This window comes from Acipenser ruthenus, chromosome 26 (genome assembly GCF_902713425.1).
Source record: "Acipenser ruthenus chromosome 26, fAciRut3.2 maternal haplotype, whole genome shotgun sequence".
Taxonomy (NCBI): Eukaryota; Metazoa; Chordata; class Actinopteri; order Acipenseriformes; family Acipenseridae; genus Acipenser; species Acipenser ruthenus.
Window position 1 is genome coordinate 6,020,521 of NC_081214.1, and position 20,518 is coordinate 6,041,038.

Here is a 20,518-nt window from a genome sequence, read left to right on the forward strand (position 1 = left end):
TTAGTTTTATTTCCTGTACAGCTATGGCCAAAAGTTTAGCATCACCTAGAATTTTAGGTTTGAGACATACTTAAAAAAAATATATATATATATATATATATATATATATATATATATATATATATATATATATATATATATATATATTTATATATATATGTGAACATAATTTAGATATTAGATATTTTATTTAAACATCATGTAAATCAAAGAAACTACAAAATGATATTGCAAAAGTCTACCGGAAGCCATAATAGTAGTACAGTATTTTATGTTAGATTTTGAAATGTCACATTTTTCAACTTGTCAGTTTTTCTTAAGTATGGAAAACTACAAAGCGGTATGTAATTCAATATGTTAACGTAACATTATTCAGCAGGTTTCATTCAACTTTATGAAGCTAAATTAATTCTATAGGGTGGTGCAAAATGTTGTGTTGTTGAAGCTGCAGTTCCCTGCTTATACTTCTTGCTACAGAACATCAAATTTAGTTTGGAGCTAGGCAGGGAAAACATCTATCAGTTAGCAACCATAGCCAAAAGAACAGCTTGATCAAGTTTTCAATAGCTTTTAAAAGAAAAAAGTAGGTCACTGACAGATCTTTAATTAAGACAACAATATGTGTCAGTTCAAAGCACTCTGCCAAAGACATGTTCCGATACAAATTAGCTGCCAATGAGTCCAGATATGACAGCCAGATGTTCTCTGGAGAAGCCTGCATCATAACAACCTTTTCATCAGACAGCCTGCAATAAAGAGAAAAAAAGACAAGCAGCAGTGAATTCATTTGTGTAATTAAATCTTTCTCTGCGGTCTAGAATCTTCAAACCACCTATAGTCATAGCACACTTTCATACTAGTCATTTGATTACTAAATTCTGAAGACAACCTGCAAAATAAATCAATCAAATGACATGTACATGTAATGCCATGGCACGGTTTGTCCGAAACAACAAATTATATATCTGTGACTCGACATATTTGTTGGTCAATCTCTGAAAAGGAAGAAAACAAAAATACAAACGAGAGCTCCCATAAAGCATTAAAGGCAGAACATTTATACAGGTAGGAAATAATGTAACAAAAATGGCTGAACTGTACAGTTATTATTATTATTATTATTTATTTCTTAGCAGACACCCTTATCCAGGGCGACTTACAATTGTTACAAGAGATCACATTATTTTTACATACAATTACCCATTTATACAGTTGGGTTTTTACTGGAGCAATCTAGGTAAAGTACCTTGCTCAAGGGTACAGCAGCAGTGTCCCGCACCTGGGATTGAACCCACAACCCTCGGGTCAAGAGTCCAGAGCCCTAACCACTACTCTACACTGTCCTTAAATTAACCTTCAAAATCAGGCACCGTAATTCATCTGATCAGGCCCCTACAGTATCTCAATGGCAAACCCTTTTCATCTCAGGAACTAGTTTAGATACAGGCTTCATATTCAGGAATGTGCTGGTGACCTTGACCTCCATATAGAGTCCAAAGGCTTTGAGGTATTGGCTTCAAATCGGTACGCTGCTCTGTTTTATTAGTCTCTCAGTCAAGTTCAATTATTGGTCTTGTAAGTAAAAACAAAATCACAGTTTTTCACAAATCATTTTAGACAAACCTTGTATTTCCATGTTTATATAAACATCTTACTACGGTTGCAATTTTGCAGTCTTATGACCTTCAGCAGCATTCTAAAGTAATGGCTGGATCCATGGCTATTTGCTTGTGAACCAAGCTACATAGTCTCCACCAAAAAAAACACATCCAGGTAATAACATGAAAATTATGAATTTGATTTTTGCTTAAGGGTTTGTTTCTCGGTTCTGACATTTGAAATGAAAAAACAAAAACAAAAAGAAAAAAAAAACACCTTTAGGCTTTCACAGGCTTGTTAGAAAGGATTTACACATCCTAAACCAATCTGTTTTACATAAATTATTAACCATTTGTAATACAGTTTACACAATCAGTTGACTTAGGGGCACCAGTGGCGTTGCCACTTTCCAGTGCCACAGTGATAAAAATAGAACCAGACTTCACCCACACTGTCCCTGCTGCTGCCCAGCTGTGGGGGGTGAGTGGGTGGCTGGAGCCCCTAGCTGCGTGATCAGAAGAACAGTCTGAATTACAAAAGGTAAGGCGCTGTTGGACTGCAGTAGTGTAGGTTGCATTTATCCCAGAGGATATCTTCAAATACTAACCTGGAATCAATATTCCAATGAGTTAGTGACTCCTGCAGCTTCCCTCATTCACGTTTCACTGCCTCCTTATGGAAGAAGGTATCAGACACCACGGTGTGATAAGATGGATTACTGTAACACAGGTAAGATGGAACTGTTTTTAAAGCACAGTCCTTGCAACACATGTGGGACCTCTCTCTCTATATATACAGCATGTGTAGATTAAATCAGTTAATTCCCAGCATGAAAGAGGTTGAAATCCACCCCTGGTATCATATAAGAATACATCATCTGTTTAATTTCAGGTTTATTTTGATATTACTTTTGAGGAACCAGTTTTTCTATTTCAATATCATTATTGGATTTTAGGTAGATTTGAGGGAAGGATAGAAATGATAAAACTGTTCATATTGGTTACAATGAAAAGTCCCAGGTAAGCATTTGTGTCATTATCATATTTTAAAATCCCATTTCTATGAGAATTGGCTTTTATTCCAAAGTTTGCTGACCATTCCCAGGTCATTTATTTGCAGAGTTTGTACAAGTCAGAGCTGTAATGTGTTGTAGCCTCAGAGCCCTTTCAATGCAGCATCCACAATGAGGAGGAGAGCAGTCAAAATCGCACTCAAGCTAATAAAAGAGAAGCGAAACAGATCATAAAAAGATTTCCATAATAAAAACAGTTCTGGAACACTTGAGAGGAAAAAAGTAAATAATTGTTAGCTCAACGTGAATGATGACACCACTTGGTAAACACATATTTTTCAAGGCCGTTTGCACTGATATAACGAGCGGACCTAGGAGGGGCGTGACCTTCAGGTGACCAATCACACGGGGACTCCTGTCAGTACATATCTCTCCCTGGCAGAATCCTGGCTCTGGATCTGAGAGTGGGCATTAGTAGTTTTGGAAAACAAAAAATGGTGAGTTTGAAAACTTGAATGTATGGGATTTAAAATAGGACTTTTTTTTTTTTTTTACATAGCAAATTGGAAAAACTATTTTCTTTTTGTACATAACAGCAAATGTTTTTCAGTTGTGTTAATTGTTAATGTATTACAATCTATCTGTAAACAGTTTTCTGTTAAAGAAATGGCTAGGCTGTGTCACTGAAGTACTGTAACTTTTTATTTATTTTTTTACTCATTGCAGACATCATATACAGACAAAGGAGAAAAGGTATGTTTCTGTCCTCGATGATAACTTGGTTCCTTGCTGCATATAGTGTATTTTAATTTATTTCCAAGATAAACCGGCAGTATTACTTGTAGACATGCGTTACAATATGTTATTCCACATACTGCAAGTCATGGTCATTAACGTTACACGTGCCAAAGCCTGAATTGTGTAATTCATATCCATGGCAGGGTGTTTGTAACAAGCTTGTTATTAGTTCTTTCATAAGACGTGTATGTAATATTCCTGATCTGATTTGTAATTTCAGCTCTGGGTGGAATGCTTATTACCAAGTAATGGTTCCAACACCCAACTACAAAAGTTTAATTTCCTGGAAAAGACTCTAACATCTTTATAACTGTAACATATTCTCAAACACCCGATTATAGAGCAACTGTGTTGTTTTTCAGCATGAAAGGGGTCGATTCGTGAAATTCCACCATCTCACCTTTTGGGTAGGAAACGCCAAACAAGTAAGCTGATGTGTAGTTCATTCTTTTGTTTTTTTTGTACTTCATAACTGGACATTTTCAGTGACCTAACGTTTCAAAGAGTAAGCTTTACCAAGCGTTATCGCCAAGCATGCACCACATCGAAGTGGAATAAAAATGTTTCAATTTACAAAAAACAGCCCAAAAATGTGCATTCTGCGTAGTTTAATGTTTGAATGGTTTTATTACTTTGTCCCAAAGTGGCATCTGTATGGCTTATGCTATTTCAAGCCCTGCTGTTTATCAAATGGACAATCAAAGACCAATCTAATTGCAAAAACAAAAAGAATGCATCCTAATAAATAGGTTGGTAAAACCATTATTCATCAATACGGTACAAATATGTTTAATACAGTATCTATCAATAAAGGTTTTTCCGTAGGTTAACAAATCTATACATAGTATCTATACAGTTTTTTTTTTGGCGTTACTAGAGTGCATGAAATCCTGGTATCTAAAAGTTCATTCAACCTTTGTGTATTGACATTCTTTCATCTGGAGACTGAGCAAGGTCATAAACAATGTTAAATCATAGAAGTCCAATGGATAAACGTATTTTCCATGTAATTTTTTGGTAACAAGATATTTTGCAGTGAGGTTTGATATGGCAAACTGTATTCATAATTTATGTATTAATACCATCTAGTTTTAATCTGTACACTGATGAGGGCATTAGCCTGCTTGACTTTGTTTTATCCTAAAATGCTTACTGTTCATCACACAGGAACATAATTAGGTTTTAACTTCTAATCACTGCCTTATAATGCTCAGGTGGATGTGCATTATTTCTATTATAATTAAAAAAGGCAGCGAAATATGTGACTCGTCATTACAAATTCAGTTGCATGTCGCAGTTTAACAAGAAATACAACAAAAAAAGGAACCTTGACTCTGTCTAAGTTTGAAAATATCACCTCATTTTCTTGTCTTTTGTCTTGAGTTTTAACATAAAAAGTCGTCCCTGGCAACAGCTGTTCGAAGTAGCATCACAAGTATCATTTTGTGATCTGATGCTGGATGTACAGTGCATCACAGTATTGCAGCATGAGCGGTTAGTTTGCACATTGCATACTGAATACTGTGAACACTGCACACCACTATTACATATACATCATGTGTAACCGCACAATAATTCAAAACGCTGGCTGTGTATGTCCTGTCTGTTTCAGGCAGCAGTCTATTACTGTGACAAGATGGGGTTTGAGACTGCAGCCTACAAAGGACTGGAGACCGGGAATCGAGATGTAGTATCGCATGTCATCAAGCAGGACAAGGTTTGGAAACTCACTGCTTCTAGTCTAGTCATCTACCCCAGATCCCAGCCCGGGACTGGGAAGCAGATTTGGGCAGCCCCGCCCCCACCTGGTACAACGAGAACCAGCTGCTACATGTGCATGTGGACAGCATATTCCTATAGTCCCAATCACACACAGTATTTCAGGTTTAACTGTAACTAAAATATATCTAGTGCATTCACATCCATGACCATGTCCCCAAAGAACTAAAGTTGTTAATACAAGCACTATACTGTATTTAGTACTGAGACCATTCACAATGTATAGGAGTGACTACATACCTACAAAAACTCGGAGTAAACCCAAAATCTTTATTAGAATCAACCTGAAGGATTGACTGAAATGATCTGGTCCTCTCTGTCTCTTTTTAGATCACGTTTGTTTTCCAGTCTGCACTGAACCCTGGCAATGAAGGTAAATACTTACACAACAGTACTTCTCTTCAAGTCTAGTCTAGTTGTATCCTGCAATTAAAATCTAGGCGAGGCATCATTTTCAGTTTACTTGCCTGATTCCTCTAAGCAGTTATTTGTAATGTCAGTATATTACATCTTTCTTTAATTAACACCGGAAAAGGAATGTGCTGCAAACTTCTTAAAGTTAGGGCTATACCCGTCACAAGCTAGCCAGCTTTTTTTTTTTTTTTTTTTAATAAACTTGTGGAAAACTGCAAAAAAAAACCCACATTCCCACACATTCCTGATTTACCTTGATAATAATTCTTAAGCAGTTAATAAAGAGAACATGTCTCATTTTTTCTGTTTCTTTATTTTTTTTTTTTTTAAGAATTCGGAGAACATCTAGTAAAACATGGCGATGGAGTTAAAGACATCGCATTCCAGGTAGAGGACTGCGACTACCTAGTGCAGGTAACTGACCACCTATTTTTGAATGAATAAGTTAAAAAATGTATAGGGACATATAGACAGATCGACAGATAGTTTTTTGTTTTTCTTTAATGCAGAGCTACAGGTTAAACAAACCCAATCTAGTTGAACCTCAGTTGGACTTTCACGTCTGTGGTTGCTGTTTAACTCAGAGGGCTCTCCAATAAAGGAGCCGCTCTGTTTGTGAATTCTGTTAGTGCTGAGTTCAGCAGACACGCTGTCCAAACTCAACAGTACTGGAGGCTGGTGAGGACGTCTGTCTCTTGCCACAGCTGATAGTATAATCTCCTCTTGAGCGCAGCGCACGGGTCGGACAGCAGGTCAGGCTTTTGAACTCTTCACATCCAGGTTTGATCTTCGGCAGACTCCTCAAAAATGTGCAAAGAATAGGGGGTACTTTAACACCCCACAGAAGGGAAGATATTCAGTCTGTCACCCTGATATTTTGCAGGCAGATATATTTTTATTGGATGCAATAAAGTTAATAAGTGGTGAATAAATCACCCTGAGGAGAAACACCACTGTTAAAGGGAGGTGGGATTCAAATCCACCGCTGTGTGCTGGAGATCATTGAAATAAAACAACAAATAATATTCTTTCAAATAGTATAGTGTGTATATATAAAAAGTTCAAGAAATCTATAATGCCATTATTACTATTATTATTATTATTATTATTATTATTATTATTATTATTATTATTATTATTATTATTATTATTATTTATTTATTAGCATATGCCCTTATCCAGGGTGACTTACAATTGTTACAAGATATCACATTATTTTTACACACAATTACCCATTTATACAGTTGGGTTTTTACTGGAGCAATCTAGGTAAAGTACCTTGCTCAAGGGTACAGCAGCAGTGTCCCCCACCTGGGACTGAACCCACGAATGCTAACCACTACTCCACACTGCTGCCATGCTATTTACCATAGTTTAGCCAGTTTTTTTTTTTTTTTAAATATGCTTTACCGTACATATCTGGGCTTTACAATGCTTACACTATGCTTTATTACACGTTCCATGTTTTTACTATGGTAAACTTATGAGAGAAGATGTATGCATTTTACATGTATGTAACAGTTAATCTGTTGAATGCCACAGAGAGCCAGAGAAAGAGGTGCAGTGATCGTCAAGGAGCCCTGGGTAGAGCAGGATCAACATGGTGAAGTGAAGTTTGCGATTATACAGACTGTAAGTGACTCCATTCATACACCTTTACATAGTACTCCAGATACCGGATTTTATAACTTGTATCAAAGGCAAATACACTTAAAGATTGTTACTTGAAGATGCTGTTTAGTGTTGTGCTTAATTAGCCCAATTGTTTTAACAGCGTGCAAAGGTTTATTGATCATCAGGTCAGGACGCTAAGCATAAGTAAATGCCTCCTGGTTGTATATCGACAGGCAGAGTACTACAGCACTGGAGGAACCCTGGTATCTTTGTGGTGTTGCAAGTACAAATAGAAATAGTTTTACTCAGAACTACAGAATAATATTAAAAAGGCAGAAAGGTGGCAATTTAAGCACAATTTGCTGTTTATACGTAGAGTAAGAATTGATAAGCAGTGAAGAAAAAGAGGGATAAGCATGTGTACTTTTACAACCCTGGTTGTGGGTACCTGTGCCTCCATCTAATATGCAAGTGCTTGTGTTTTCAGTATGGAGACACCACCCACACTCTTGTTGAGTACCTGGGGCCCTACAAAGGCCTCTTCCTGCCTGGGTACGGAAAGCCCATGTTCACAGACCCTCTTCTACCCAAACTGTGAGTAGAACACGACTCTCGCATCACAACCACCCTGTTCTCTACAGGACTGTCTGAGAGCACACGAAACAAGCTTTCTCAGGGGAAAGGTAGACAAATGGCTAATGGCGGATTGACTTTTATTATGGCTTTAATATAGTTAATCATTTATGAGTCTAACTTTTGCATGGACTGTCTGCTGAAACTGTATTAAGAAATTCCTTATTTCAGCTTTCACTCGAGCTGCATTAATCAGCAATCCAATTTGTGGCATATTCTATTCATTACTACCATTGTTGTTTTATTACTGTTGGAGCATGCTTGGTATTAAAAAATATAATATATATATATTTTTATTGAAATTGATGTAACATTTAATGCATTGCAAAAAGACATGCTAACTTCATGTGTATGTATTTACACAGAGCTTTTGTTTAAAAAATCAATACAAATAATGGATTACTAAATAGAAAGGGCTTTGCTTTTTGTCCCACATCACTTACATATTGTTTTTTTCAGGCCGCCAGGTTGTCTGAGTTTTATTGATCACGTTGTTGGAAACCAGCCCGACAACGACATGGTGCCGATATCAGACTGGTGAGGCTCATTTACTTCTGTCGGAGTTCCTCTCGGAACACGTGGGTTGAGAAACCTTCTTGCAGCTTTTCAAACTTGATAATCACTAAACATATTTAAATCGTAGGTCTGGCATTACTAAAACTGCACTGAAGTATTGATGCTGCTCTGGTGAACTATTATTGCTACAAATTCAAGTATTATATTTTGATAGATCAGACTTATATGGGAACTAGTACATTGTTTTGAATGTGAATTACAATGAATTAGCTGGGGGCCTGTTGGATTTTTTAGCATAGGTGTTCTGAAATGGCTTTCAACGTGGCCTAACCTTTCTTTTGCTTTAGGTACCAGCAGTGCCTTCTCTTCCATCGGTTCTGGTCCATAGATGACAAGCAGATCCACACACAGTACAGCGCCCTGAGGTCCATTGTGGTCACCAACTATGAAGAGACCATTAAGATGCCAATCAACGAACCAGCTCCGGGGAAGAAGAAATCTCAAATTCAGGTGCAATAACACAAAGAACAACAACAACTGAGTGACAGGACTGTTAAACAATCTACCCAAACTAAAACTCCCTCTTTATTTTCACGAGACACTGAAACTATTGCAAAGTTTCCAAGTCTGCTGGAACAGTAGCTGTTTCCGGAATGTTTTTTAAGGACAAATAAAAGTATACGAGTTTTTTTCTATATTAAAAAAAAAAAAAAATCTAATTATAAAATCCAGCAACATATAATTAAGTTTTGACGACAAAGATATTTCAGTCTGTTTTCAGAGATCACTTTTCGAATGTAGTGTGCTCCCTGGAACAAGTGCGACATCTAGTGGTCTCTGTGGTATAAAACCATCTTCTTGCTCAGTTTACCACAAGAAGACAGTGTTACAATATACTGTACCTTCTACTGCTGCCCTCACTCATGCCATATGTGCCCCTCTCCCCAGGAGTATGTGGATTATTATGGAGGACCAGGGGTCCAGCACATCGCCCTCAATACCTCAAACATCATCCAGGCAGTAAGTTCAACCCTCTGTGCTCAGTCTCTCTGAGTTGGCAACCTCCACGTGTCATTCTTGTCTTGTCATATTGGGCCCTATTCACAAAACTTCAAGGACTGGTTTAAAAGAATACCAAGAAAGGTCCTAGCATTTCCTCTGCATTGCTTATAGATGTTTCTAGCTAATATTTATATTGTCACTGCACTGTTGTATAACCTATACATGATGAGAACGAGCACAGCATTCTCTTTCAAGACCACAGTTCTAGACGGAGGATTTAATGTGCCAGGACACTCCCGCCACTGACCACTGAATTCTGTTTTTAGATAATCAATCTCAAAGCCAGAGGGATGGAGTTTCTCGAAGCTCCCGACAGCTACTATGATTTGCTTCGAGAAAAACTGAAAACGGCAAAAATCAAAGTAAAGGAAGACCTTAAGAAATTACAGGTATGGCATCTCTCTCTCTCTCTCTCTCTCTCTCTCTCTCTCTCGGATTGTTTTTGTGCCACTTTGGAAATCACTTGTCAAGTCATTTCAAATTAGGAAATTCATTCATTGCACAAGTCTACGAAACTAAGTGCAGTTTCAATGTCCGGGTCCCTTGTGAACCAAAAAGGTTTGGGAAAACTGATTTTAGTTTGACCTACATATGACCTTAGAGGCAAAATGTGTAGCTAATAACGATCCCTGGTTTTCTATGCATGTGTGAATCAATCGATAGTGTCCGATTTCAGGTCTATGTTATAGCATGCGTACTGAAGTAGACCACTTTGCTGTCACTCTGAGGTATGTGACCTTCTGAAGAAAATGCTAAGCCCTCAGTCTAATGATTAATTTCCTGTTGAATTCAGGAGCTGAAGATCCTGGTGGACTTCGACGACAAGGGGTACCTTCTGCAGATCTTCACTAAACCAGTCCAGGACAGACCCACCCTCTTCCTGGAGGTCATTCAGCGACACAATCACTTTGTAAGTGTGGCCAAGACAACAGATACACCTCTATACAGAGTCCAGCACTTCACTTAAAACCATGCTGTGTCATTCTGCTACTTAATACGGACTAGGACTTTTATGCTGCACCTTCCTGGCTAGCCATTTTAAAACTGCCTCGCTGTCCACAGGTATAATACTAGTTCTTTCACACTGGTCGGTACAGGTCTGTTTTGTTTCTGTTTTTCAAGCAGATTCCCTGCTACTGCATAGAGAAAATATCCTTTTCAGCAAAACTCTTCAGCATTCAGTTCAAGTGGGAAAACTATGCAAAAACTCAAGCATCCAACTCAACCAGCTAGTATGACTAAATGTTATCTAGTATTACTGTAGGCTTCTAAATATTTATTTATACAGTACTACTATCACCCCACAACACACTTGAATTCCTTTCTCTGTAGCGGTACTTGTTTCTTAGGAAGTCTTTAGACAGAGTAATAAAATGGCACCTCTTATTACAGTCCAGTTCAGATATATAAAGAAAACTACTTTAAAAACACACAATACTGGCACACTCACACCCGCATCTCACGTAGCTGGTTACCTTTTTGTCTTTTCTTAGGTCAGGCCTGTCAATGCATTCCTTCAGGCTGCCTGGTCATGGAAGATTGCAATCTGTATTTGCATGCTGCTAAACAATTGCACGCTTTCAATCCAATTCACTAACCAAACAATGCTCCAGTGGGCTCTTTAACTTGTCCATTCTGTGGTTTGTGAACCACCACTTGCATTCTGATGACCTGTGCGGGCAATTTTCCTCACAAAAGACCTAGCAAGCAGAGTGGAAAGTGAAACATTCAGTGACCACTACTGATTGACTACTGATACACTGCAAAAAAGAAAAAACCAAAGCAAAATCTTAACTCTTTCAACACTGGAGAACTGTATAAAGGACTAAGAAAGATCCACTCAAAACTGCAGACTGCTCTAGTAGTATATTAAAAGAGAACTCTACTCAACTCTACTAGGATAGGAAGTGCAACTCTAAAACAGCAGACCTAAAATTATTCTTTAAATAACTCAGGAATTCAAGCTTAGTGAATATTAGCGTTAAGAACTTTCTAGTTATATCCTTAAAAAAAGTAATTCAAAATATTACTCCTTTTCAGGGCTTTGGGGCTGGCAATTTCAAGTCTCTATTTGAAGCGATTGAGAAAGACCAAGATGCAAGAGGGAACCTGACAGTTTTAACTTCGGAGGGGCAGCCCAAGGCTTTCAATTAACGTCGACCACAGCGAACACCTTCTATAGCATCAGCGTTCACCCAGGTCATGTAAACAGGTCTGCTTTGAGGAATGATCAAGAAGCGTGATAATACAGGATTCTCTCAATTATTACTGTATTCATATTCTGTACAATCTCAATGGGTTTAGAATTCATACACCCTCCACCTGCAGCCTACATGTACATGGCGGCATTAAATTGCTTCCCCACTGATTTACTAACCTGTGGTGTAGTTCCACATTTTAGTGTTGTTCATCCACTGCTGCAGAGGGGAACAGTTTTGCTATTGCATTGTACCTGGAATGTTTAATTGCAGGCTGAAGAAAGAAAGAATATGTGAATGTGTATAAAAACACTGCAATGCAAACTGAACCAAGCCTGTTTCAATCAATCACTACCCCATTAATATAGTAACACCCATAGAAATATATTAAGTCAAGCAATCCCAGGATATTTTTTTTGAAGAAATAAAGTCATTTTATGGTTTAGACAAACAGTAAACTGAAACATATTTGTTATGTAAAGGAAAATGGTTTCTAATCAAATCTTTTGTTTTGTCAGCAACTTAAACACATACAGGTCCCAAGTTTCATCAACTGCATTGCTAGTCCTGACTATTTGCAGCTTGAATTAAGAACCCACCAATGAATGTAATGTACATACAATCACAGGTTGATAATGACAAACTTCAGTTTTTTACATCACTCAGTGATCTTACATATCAGTTTTATTTTGCAGGTTGTACAATGACTGTTGTGGGTCTGCAAGTTTTAATGTCAATTTGCAGGTCTGAGCCGCGAAATGTGGGTCACGTGGGTGGTCTGAAACATGGTCTATTAATAACAGCTACAGCTAGTTATGATTGAAGCATCAATAATAATTTTTGACATTTTCTTCTGCTTTATCCAGAACAGATTTTTCTTAACAAAACAAAATGTTGGTAAAACAGCTTTTAAAGCATCTCTGACCCCAGGCATACAGATCACTCCTGTTCCCTGCCCAACTTCCTCTGCACAGTTCTCTTACCTTTTTGAAATTCTGATTGAACCTTGATCCATCACTGTCCAGTCAGCAATCCCTGGCTTTTTAAAATGCTGCTGTAGAAAAATACAACCCTAATGGATCTGAAGAATGCCACCTGTCTCCCTGTATACCCAGAGGTTCCTGTCAAGACAGCCATGCCCACGTAAAATAGGTTGCATAGTTACACCAATGATGTTTAAAATTCTGTTCAGAAGTCCTCCAAAAATACCCTGCTCTGTGTACACCTGTACCAGATATTCAAGCATTAAGACAACAGACAACACAGTGAGTTAGAGGAGACACTAGTTTCTACTGGTAAATTCACAGCTTGTGTGTTGGTGGAGCTTACTGCTATTCTACTTTTCAACTTGACATCTATAATGTAGTGCCTTCTATGCTTGTAAAGTTCCAGTCTTTCAGTGGGTATTGTACCATTTCAATCCGCTCCTGTTGGGTTTGACCCATACTGAAGCTCCGCTCGACTGCACTGCACAAACCTTTCAAACATTATCCTCTCGCAGTTTAATCTGATTCAGAAACCCATTTAGGAGGACAGGCTTCGTTGAAAATGCTCCGATCTTAAATCATCCGTATATCCCAAAGGCCCTTTCCATATACATCCCAATGCATTTTTCTTCCATTGTAAATTATTGGAAAACAACGTGTGCTGTGTTTTGTGGGTGCTTTTAATTAGCAGGCAAGGATAAAGCTATAGGTTGGTGCTAACAAGAAGACAGCTGGCCTTGGCTTCAATAAACAGAGTGCCAAGGAGGACCAGATCGAATAGGACACAAGAATAACTGCATTATTCCACAATAACAGCAGATATGATTCAACAGTTACAGAGGTTATTTTAGAATTACATTACAAGTAAAATAAAATCCAAACCGTAGAGATTTCTTTTATTGCAAAATAATTTATTTGTGTATAATTGGAATGCAGCCAGGCCTTATGTCTGTGATGGCAATGATCATCTTTATACAAAAAAACAACAAACAAACAAACATTTACAGACCTGGCAAAAATGGATAAATATATTAGTAAATAAATATATTAACGACATATTACCATATTGAAATGTTCTATTATATATAAAATACAACACTTTTCTTAAAATAAAAAATAAAAAAATGTTTTGTTTAGTTTTTTTTTTTTTTTAAACAAAAAGTACCCAAAATATAATGATAGAACCTTGCATCTATAAAATATCTCATTCTATTACAAAAAGGCAGTTTCAGCTCGTTTGGAAAATTTGCAGCACATGCTTACTTTGTAAATCAAAGCTGTGTAGTGGTTTGGTCTCTGCTAATGGAAGTCAAGATCAAGAACTTCTTCTGCTCAATGATTCCGAACAGGAAATCACGATTTAAAGCGTTAACCCATTCGGATTCTCAAAATGGAAACAATGTTGCGCTTACACTGGGTTCCATGATCACATGATTTCATCCTCTGAATGAACCTGAAATGCATTTTAATAATGTACATTAGAGCCACGATGCGGTAAGGCTAGTTAACATTGCAAGCTGTGCTGATGGTAATAGAAATTCAACATGGGAAGAGAACACAGGGTCTGCCGAGCTGAAACATCTTTTTTTTTTTTTTTGTAACGTTACTTGATCACCAAGCTAAGTGCTATTAGATCTTTTCAACACACTTCCACTGTCTGTAAGAATGCTGGTTCTTTACAAAGAAGATGAACAACAAGCTTTTTGTTCACACTGTCTCTCCTCCGTGTATTTTTTAAAAAAAACTTTCTCGTATAACTTTTGAAAAAAAATATATTAGAAATTGACTTTCAACAGAGCTTTGGGACTGGTTTCTGCTAGTTTCCAGCAGACTCCAATAGTGTGGTTCCTGGTACTTTCTCAAGTGTCCATTATCTGATTGGTTAAGCGGTGAGGGGTTATGGAACATATCATTGTACTGCTGTTGATAGAAGTAAATCAAATATTTTCAATACTGGTGTATTTTTAGTACAGCAGTCACCAGTAGAAACCAATCCAAGCTGAACGTCTGGAAGTTAAAGGAGATCCTGCATTCATATATTTACACAGGAGTAGGCTGAAACAAGTACTCAGAAACAAGTTTTAGGGGTTTTAGGGGTTTCAATAAATAAAAGAAAGAGGGTTTATAATGGGTTAAACATTGGTAAAAATTGGGCAAAGTTAAATGTTACAGCAAGTGTTTAAACACTGTAGTGCCATAACCTTCTAAAGAACATGTCAAACATTGACTGCAATTTCTGCCAATAAAATTAAGTTTACACATATGTGGGTGGACATTGGACTTGAACGCCCTGTACAGATAGATCTGTGAATGGGATTAACACTGCTCACGAACTGTGTCTGTAAAAAAAAAATACTATCTATCACATTTCATTTGACTTTTATGTATGTGGTTTAAGCGATGGAATCATCAGATATTGTACCTGCTATGCGAAGTCCAGATATGTACAATATATAGGGTGACGCCTTTATGCTAAATGTACTCCCATACATTATATTCTCTCTGGGCACTCTGAAAAATAAACAAGCAAATGGCTTCAGATGCTATTTCTTTTTAGGATGTTTGAAATCATTCTGTTGTTCCTATAGTTTTATTAACATTTGCCCCTTCAGCCAAACCCCCCTCTGCTGTTGAATGGTACGTGCCTGGGCAGTGAGCATTAACCTGTGTTCTCATCAACCGACTCCGTGTTTACAAAGTTGTTGAAAAGAGCAAATCAGAGGCCCGCACACCCGCCACTCTCGAGGAAAGAGTCATATTAATTTGCAAGCACGATCCTTGTCAACATGAAAAACTAAGTAGCAAGGTACATATATCTTTTTTAATTCAGTTAGATATTTTCAGTCAAATTCTTTTGTTAACAATTGAATAAAATAAAATAGCTGCCTTAAGTGAATTACTCCAGCACCCCCCCCCCCCCTCCCCCAAACACACACACACACACACACACACACACACACACTGATACCATTCTGAACATGCCCACTAGCACTGCATTAGCACAGAGCTGGTGACACAGAGAGGATCACCTGCATAGATCCTTCAAGTAAAACAAAAAATGATTAAAATAAGGTTGTTTTGTGCATTAAAAAAGGTCATTCATATATATATACTGTGTATGTATATATATATATATATATATATATATATATATATATATATATATATATATATATATACATATATATATATATATATATATATATATATATATATAATGTTTAAAAAAAGAGAAGTGACAAAACTGACAGTAAATTGCCAATGAAATTGATGCACCCCTCCAAACCCCCAAAAAGATCCACTGAATTTGATTGTTTCCTCATTTTTAAGCCTTTTCTTCATCTCCGTGTTTTTAAAACACCCCGGGTACCAAAAGACTTGACGGGGCTAGGGAACGGTGCATCAGAGTTTGGCTATCCTAGGCAGATGAAAGAGCATTTTATAAGTAAAATAACAGGCAGAGGATCAGGATGTGGGATTGCATTGACCTACAGTGGCAGGCACAGCGGCCAAATAAAATGAATAAATCTTCTCGGTCTGGTAGACACACGTTTTGATAAGTGTATTTTTTCAATGTCTGTTTGGCCTTCATACACTAGCCAGATTTTAGGACAATCTTCACTGCTAATGGTCACACTTGGTTGTGAGGAACTAGGACACGTAGTGGCCCATCTCATTGGTCAAGTCTTTCATGTGTATGAAAGATTTTACCTGGTTGTCATTTTGTGAGATTTCCTGCAGTCTGTAGATGACCACAAGCTGGGACAGTCACTTGACTTGAAGGTGCGGCCTTTGGTCACCTACTAGGGTGGTGGGGGGGTCCCAATCATGGTCCTGGGTTTCATTGGTCAAAAAAAAAATAAACAAATGTAGGGTCTTGAGGGAGATTTAATTTAATTCAACAGTGCAGAACATGGCTGGACCAGGTAAGATTGTCCTTAAAAAGAAACTGCTAGCGTGCCACGGCATCCACACATATATGCAATGTTTACAGTGAGAAGCCAGCACTAGAAATAGCTGCAGTGTCTCCCTGTCTGGGCCAGTGCTCAGTCAGAATGGTTTACTGGGTTAAAGGGGATCTTTACTTATCATAGTGGGATTTGTATATTACTCTTCCAATCTCCCTTGTGCTACAGATCTCACCATGACAGCCAGGCTTTTCATCACAGCCCACAGAGACAGGACGCCACACCACACAGAGAGCTGTACATAGAAAATGTGTCGGTCTGGCTCTGGAAGACTCAACCTTGATTCAACAACTATTTTGCCCTTTAAGGGTTACACTGTGTGCTGACCCATCGTCTCGGCCTCCTCTTCTGATCCTATGGAAAAGAGAAGGTCAAAACGGTAAGCAATGATATTGTTAGAGAGCATGAAAATAATAAATCAATATATACGAAAAGCGCCGCCTTCATAACTATTGATTCCCTTCACTTCAGTTTGGAACCAATATGTACAGAGCATCTCAATCTCAACCCTTATCGCCTTTCTGTATTGGACTTACCCTGATTACTGAGCGAGTCTGGGCAGTATAAACAATCTTCCTGTGCTGGCTTGGGCCCCGACCCCCCCCTGCTCTGATCCCTTTCCTCAGGGGGTCTAGGCGCCTCCAGCAGGGGCTCTGACCCTGCCTGCTGGAGCTGCCGCTGCCACACGACGTGGTGCCCTGAGCAGCAGGGCCAGTCCCCTGCCTCTGTAGAGTCCAGGATGAGAGGGACCGGCACCAGCGGCTGGTTATCCGGGGGGTATCCTGAGACATGGCCATAGTGAATGTGGATGCTGCAGTCCTCCTGCATGTCCACGCTCTGGTGGAACTGCACCATGGGTGGCGGCGGGTCATGGTGACAGATGCTCTTTTTCCTCCGGTGGTGGTGGCGGCTGTTGAAGTCGCAGCTCCTGTGGTGGCAGCAGGGCAGAGGCAGCATGGCAGGAGCCTGTCCATTCTCCTCTGCATCTCGCCCCTCCTCTACTGCTCTTGGTGCTGGGCTCTCCGAAGGGTCATGCCCGGCTTTGGGACAAGGACACAGGCTGGGTGCGTCGTGCTGCCCTTCAGAGCAGCTTTTTGGCTGGCAGTGGTGCACTTCACCCACCCTGGATTGTAAACCGTCCGTGACTGGAGACTCGGAGGTACACAGCTCCCTGTCGGAGCTCCTGGCAGGCCTATGGTCGCTGCTCCGGCCCTCTCCATAGTGGTGGTGTCTGTGTCGGTGGAAGTGGACATGGTTGAAAACCTGCTCCTCTGGGCAGGAACCAGTCCGATTGACCATGGAGTCCAAAGACCTGGGTCTGCCTCCGCTCTCCATTCCTCCTCCACTCTCACCGCAGTAGACAAAGGGATCGTAGTCACTGCTCAGGGAGCTGCGGAAGGTGGACCAGCTCCCGTAGACGGCTTGGAGGCTGACGTCGGTGCAGTTGAGAACAGAGTCACTGGAGGAGCCGTGACAAGGCCCTGAGCTGGAGTCACTGCCAGGCCCGTCAGCCAGGTAGCCGCTCTTCTCTGTCCGAAAGCTGCCCCCCGAGCAGCTCCCGTCGTCCTGCCGGCTGTGCCCACCCCCTCGGCTGTGGTGCCGGGAGTTGGGGGCACTGCGTGGGGCTGACCAGGCTGATCGGTGCAGAGGGGCGCAGGGCCTGCCTTGATAATGCTGCTCAGGTGGAAAAGGGGGCCTGCAGCACATGTTGGTGTACTGCCTGATTGGAAGCCCCTCGCCGTGGCTGTAGCTGCACCTCTGAAGGACTGGTACCAGCTGTCTGTTGGGCAGATACCTGACAGTGGCAGGGTCCAAAGGAGGAGGTGGAAAGTAGCGGCCCATGTGGGTGGGCTGCCTTGGGGCTGAGTGGGGGTAGGGCCGCAGGGGGATGGCAGAGGGGTGCTGCTGCAGGTGTCTCCCAGGGGTGATTTGTCCGGGCATAGATTCTGCCTCTGTAAAAAGAGTAAAACAGAACTCTATAGTTGAAAGCAGTCATTATCGTGAAATAGTAACCGTTATTGTTACTACTGAAAAAAGAATAATAATAATAAACAAAAAACACAGAACAAAAATCTACAAAACACATTTCACAAGACCGTTTCTTCAATGGTATGTGGAAATGACTCAATTGGATTGCAGGTAATTGATCTCGTTTTTAGAAATAAATACATCATGTGTAACCAGGGAACAATTCAATCTGCTACCGGACGTTTCTGAATCCGCTGATGTGAACTCCCAAATCACAGAAATGTACTGTTGCGTTTAGCTTTTAAATAAAAGCTCAACTCTTTTCTTGATTTGGACCCCCTTGAGTCTCGTCGTACTGGATGTCACTGTGCACCTTTGGCACACGGTCACCTGTTATATCAATTCCTCCATCACAGCAACTGGGACGGAGTAAATTCTCTCCGTTCCAAACACGTACAGTCAGATCACCGCGATATTCTTCTGCTGCCAAAAGAACTCAATCCCAGTGGCAGATGCAAGACTGGGCTTTGGAAAATGTAATGAAGCTCTACAACTCTTAGTCTCAGACCCTCCCCAGCCACCCTTACCCATTATGTTGTGCAGGCAGAGCGGGCAGGTACGATGCTGGAGCAGCCAGGGGTCCACGCACTTCTTGTGAAACTCATGAAAGCACGAAATAACACGCAGGTTCTGAGAACACAAAATAATTGAATTGAAATACACAAATAAAGAAATAATACAGTTTCCCATTTCTATGCCTATGTCAACCCTTCTCTATAACACGTCTCTTACACACAAGGTCATCATTTCTGCCTGTGTGCTTATTGGACGTCACAGCTGCAGCTTGGTTTGCACGTTATCAAACCTGTGTCCGCCCTATCATGATCAATGGGATTCCAGAACATTCCCTCTCAGAACGGTACCTGTCCATCGGCAAACTCCTCCAGGCAGATGACACACACAGGGCTGGAGTTGCTGCTGCTGGCGGAGTCCCACTTGCCCCTTGACCTCTGGCTCCCCGAGCGGCACTGGGATTTGTACATCCGGGTCTGCAGACGGCTGATGGCACGGATAGTCTGCTGCTGCATGGAATCCTGGGTTTTCACAAAACAAAACACGAAAGCAAAAGAAAAACAGGTGAAGACTAGACTAAATCACAGACAATCAGAGCCTTTCCAGTTAACTACTAGGAATCTATCAGCTTACACCAAGGTAAACATGGAAATATAATTCCACTTAAAAGGCAACAGGAATAAGCTCACCACTATACCAGCTCTTCTACTTAGTCAATAAATGTATTTTAACTGACACACTTCCCAATTGCAAATCTAGCCTGTGTCATTTTATTGATGTCTGTTGATGCAACAGTCCATGTCAAGAGATTACACAAACACCGTAACATTTTGTAGCATTGCAATGCCAGGATTGCTTTTTTCACCATCTACCAACATACAGTAAGTATGTAGGATGCCTTTATGACACAGTGTGTTGATGTTATTTGAACCTTTAGTTGTGTATACAGTACATTTGTAGCACTCGACACAGTTATGCAAATCAAGAACGTTTCTTACCCTGTTCCTGTTCTGTCTACACCTGAAGCGAAAGGCAAAAATCAGGATGATAACCAGCAAGGCAGTAACCACAGTGAGGAGGATCCCAACATCATAGTGCTGCTGGAAAACATTGTAATGACAACAACAGAATAAGTCCACAATGCATTGAGTTAATTCTGATAGGGCCATGTGGTCCAGTGGTTAAAGAAAAGGGCTTGTAACCAGGAGGTCCCCGGTTCAAATCCCAGCTCAGCCATTGACTCATTGCGTGACCCTGAGCAAGTCATTTAACCTCCTTGTGCTCCGTCTTTCGGGTGAGACGTTGTTGTAAGTGACACGTAAGTCCCCTTGACAAAGGCATCTGCTAAATCATAATAATAATAAATCACTAACTGTGGAATGTAATGCATACTGCTTG

General features: G+C 39.9%; 2 protein-coding genes across 5 annotated transcripts in view; one reads left to right on the plus strand and one right to left on the minus strand.

The window, feature by feature from the left end:
* Positions 1-267: 267 nt before the first annotated feature.
* LOC117430302 (E3 ubiquitin-protein ligase RNF43) overlaps positions 268-20,518 on the minus strand; it is a 100,602-nt gene continuing 80,351 nt past the window's right edge. Inside the window, exons 5-11 of one of the 4 annotated variants that reach the window (XR_009308999.1) lie at positions 20,119-20,220; positions 19,471-19,641; positions 19,135-19,237; positions 17,116-18,531; positions 16,323-16,933; positions 2,207-2,317; positions 268-746 (exon numbers count right to left, since the gene is read on the minus strand). Coding sequence is in view for 2 of the 4 variants with exons in the window: in XM_059001673.1 (XP_058857656.1) it covers positions 16,890-16,933; positions 17,116-18,531; positions 19,135-19,237; positions 19,471-19,641; positions 20,119-20,220 (1,836 nt within the window). In the remaining 2 variants the exon portion in view is untranslated. Of the gene's footprint in view, positions 747-2,206; positions 2,318-15,843; positions 16,934-17,115; positions 18,532-19,134; positions 19,238-19,470; positions 19,642-20,118; positions 20,221-20,518 lie in introns of those variants that run through there. The other 3 variants (XR_009309000.1, XM_059001674.1, XM_059001673.1) reach the window with 3 other exon arrangements.
* LOC117964276 (4-hydroxyphenylpyruvate dioxygenase) lies at positions 3,021-11,954 on the plus strand. The gene is made up of 14 exons (XM_059001675.1): positions 3,021-3,108; positions 3,338-3,364; positions 3,772-3,834; positions 5,022-5,126; positions 5,519-5,561; positions 5,934-6,016; positions 7,145-7,234; positions 7,704-7,810; positions 8,309-8,386; positions 8,713-8,875; positions 9,314-9,385; positions 9,694-9,816; positions 10,221-10,337; positions 11,468-11,954. The coding sequence occupies exons 1-14, from the start codon at positions 3,106-3,108 to the stop codon at positions 11,579-11,581; spliced, it is 1,188 nt and encodes a 395-aa protein (XP_058857658.1). The 5' UTR covers positions 3,021-3,105; the 3' UTR covers positions 11,582-11,954.

Bases quoted from the DNA above. Each gene is read 5' to 3' on its own strand.
- LOC117964276 (XM_059001675.1), top strand. The intron at 3,835-5,021 runs GTAAGCTGATGT...TGTCTGTTTCAG, and splicing joins GGGTAGGAAACGCCAAACAA to GCAGCAGTCTATTACTGTGA. The intron at 10,338-11,467 runs GTAAGTGTGGCC...ACTCCTTTTCAG, and splicing joins TTCAGCGACACAATCACTTT to GGCTTTGGGGCTGGCAATTT.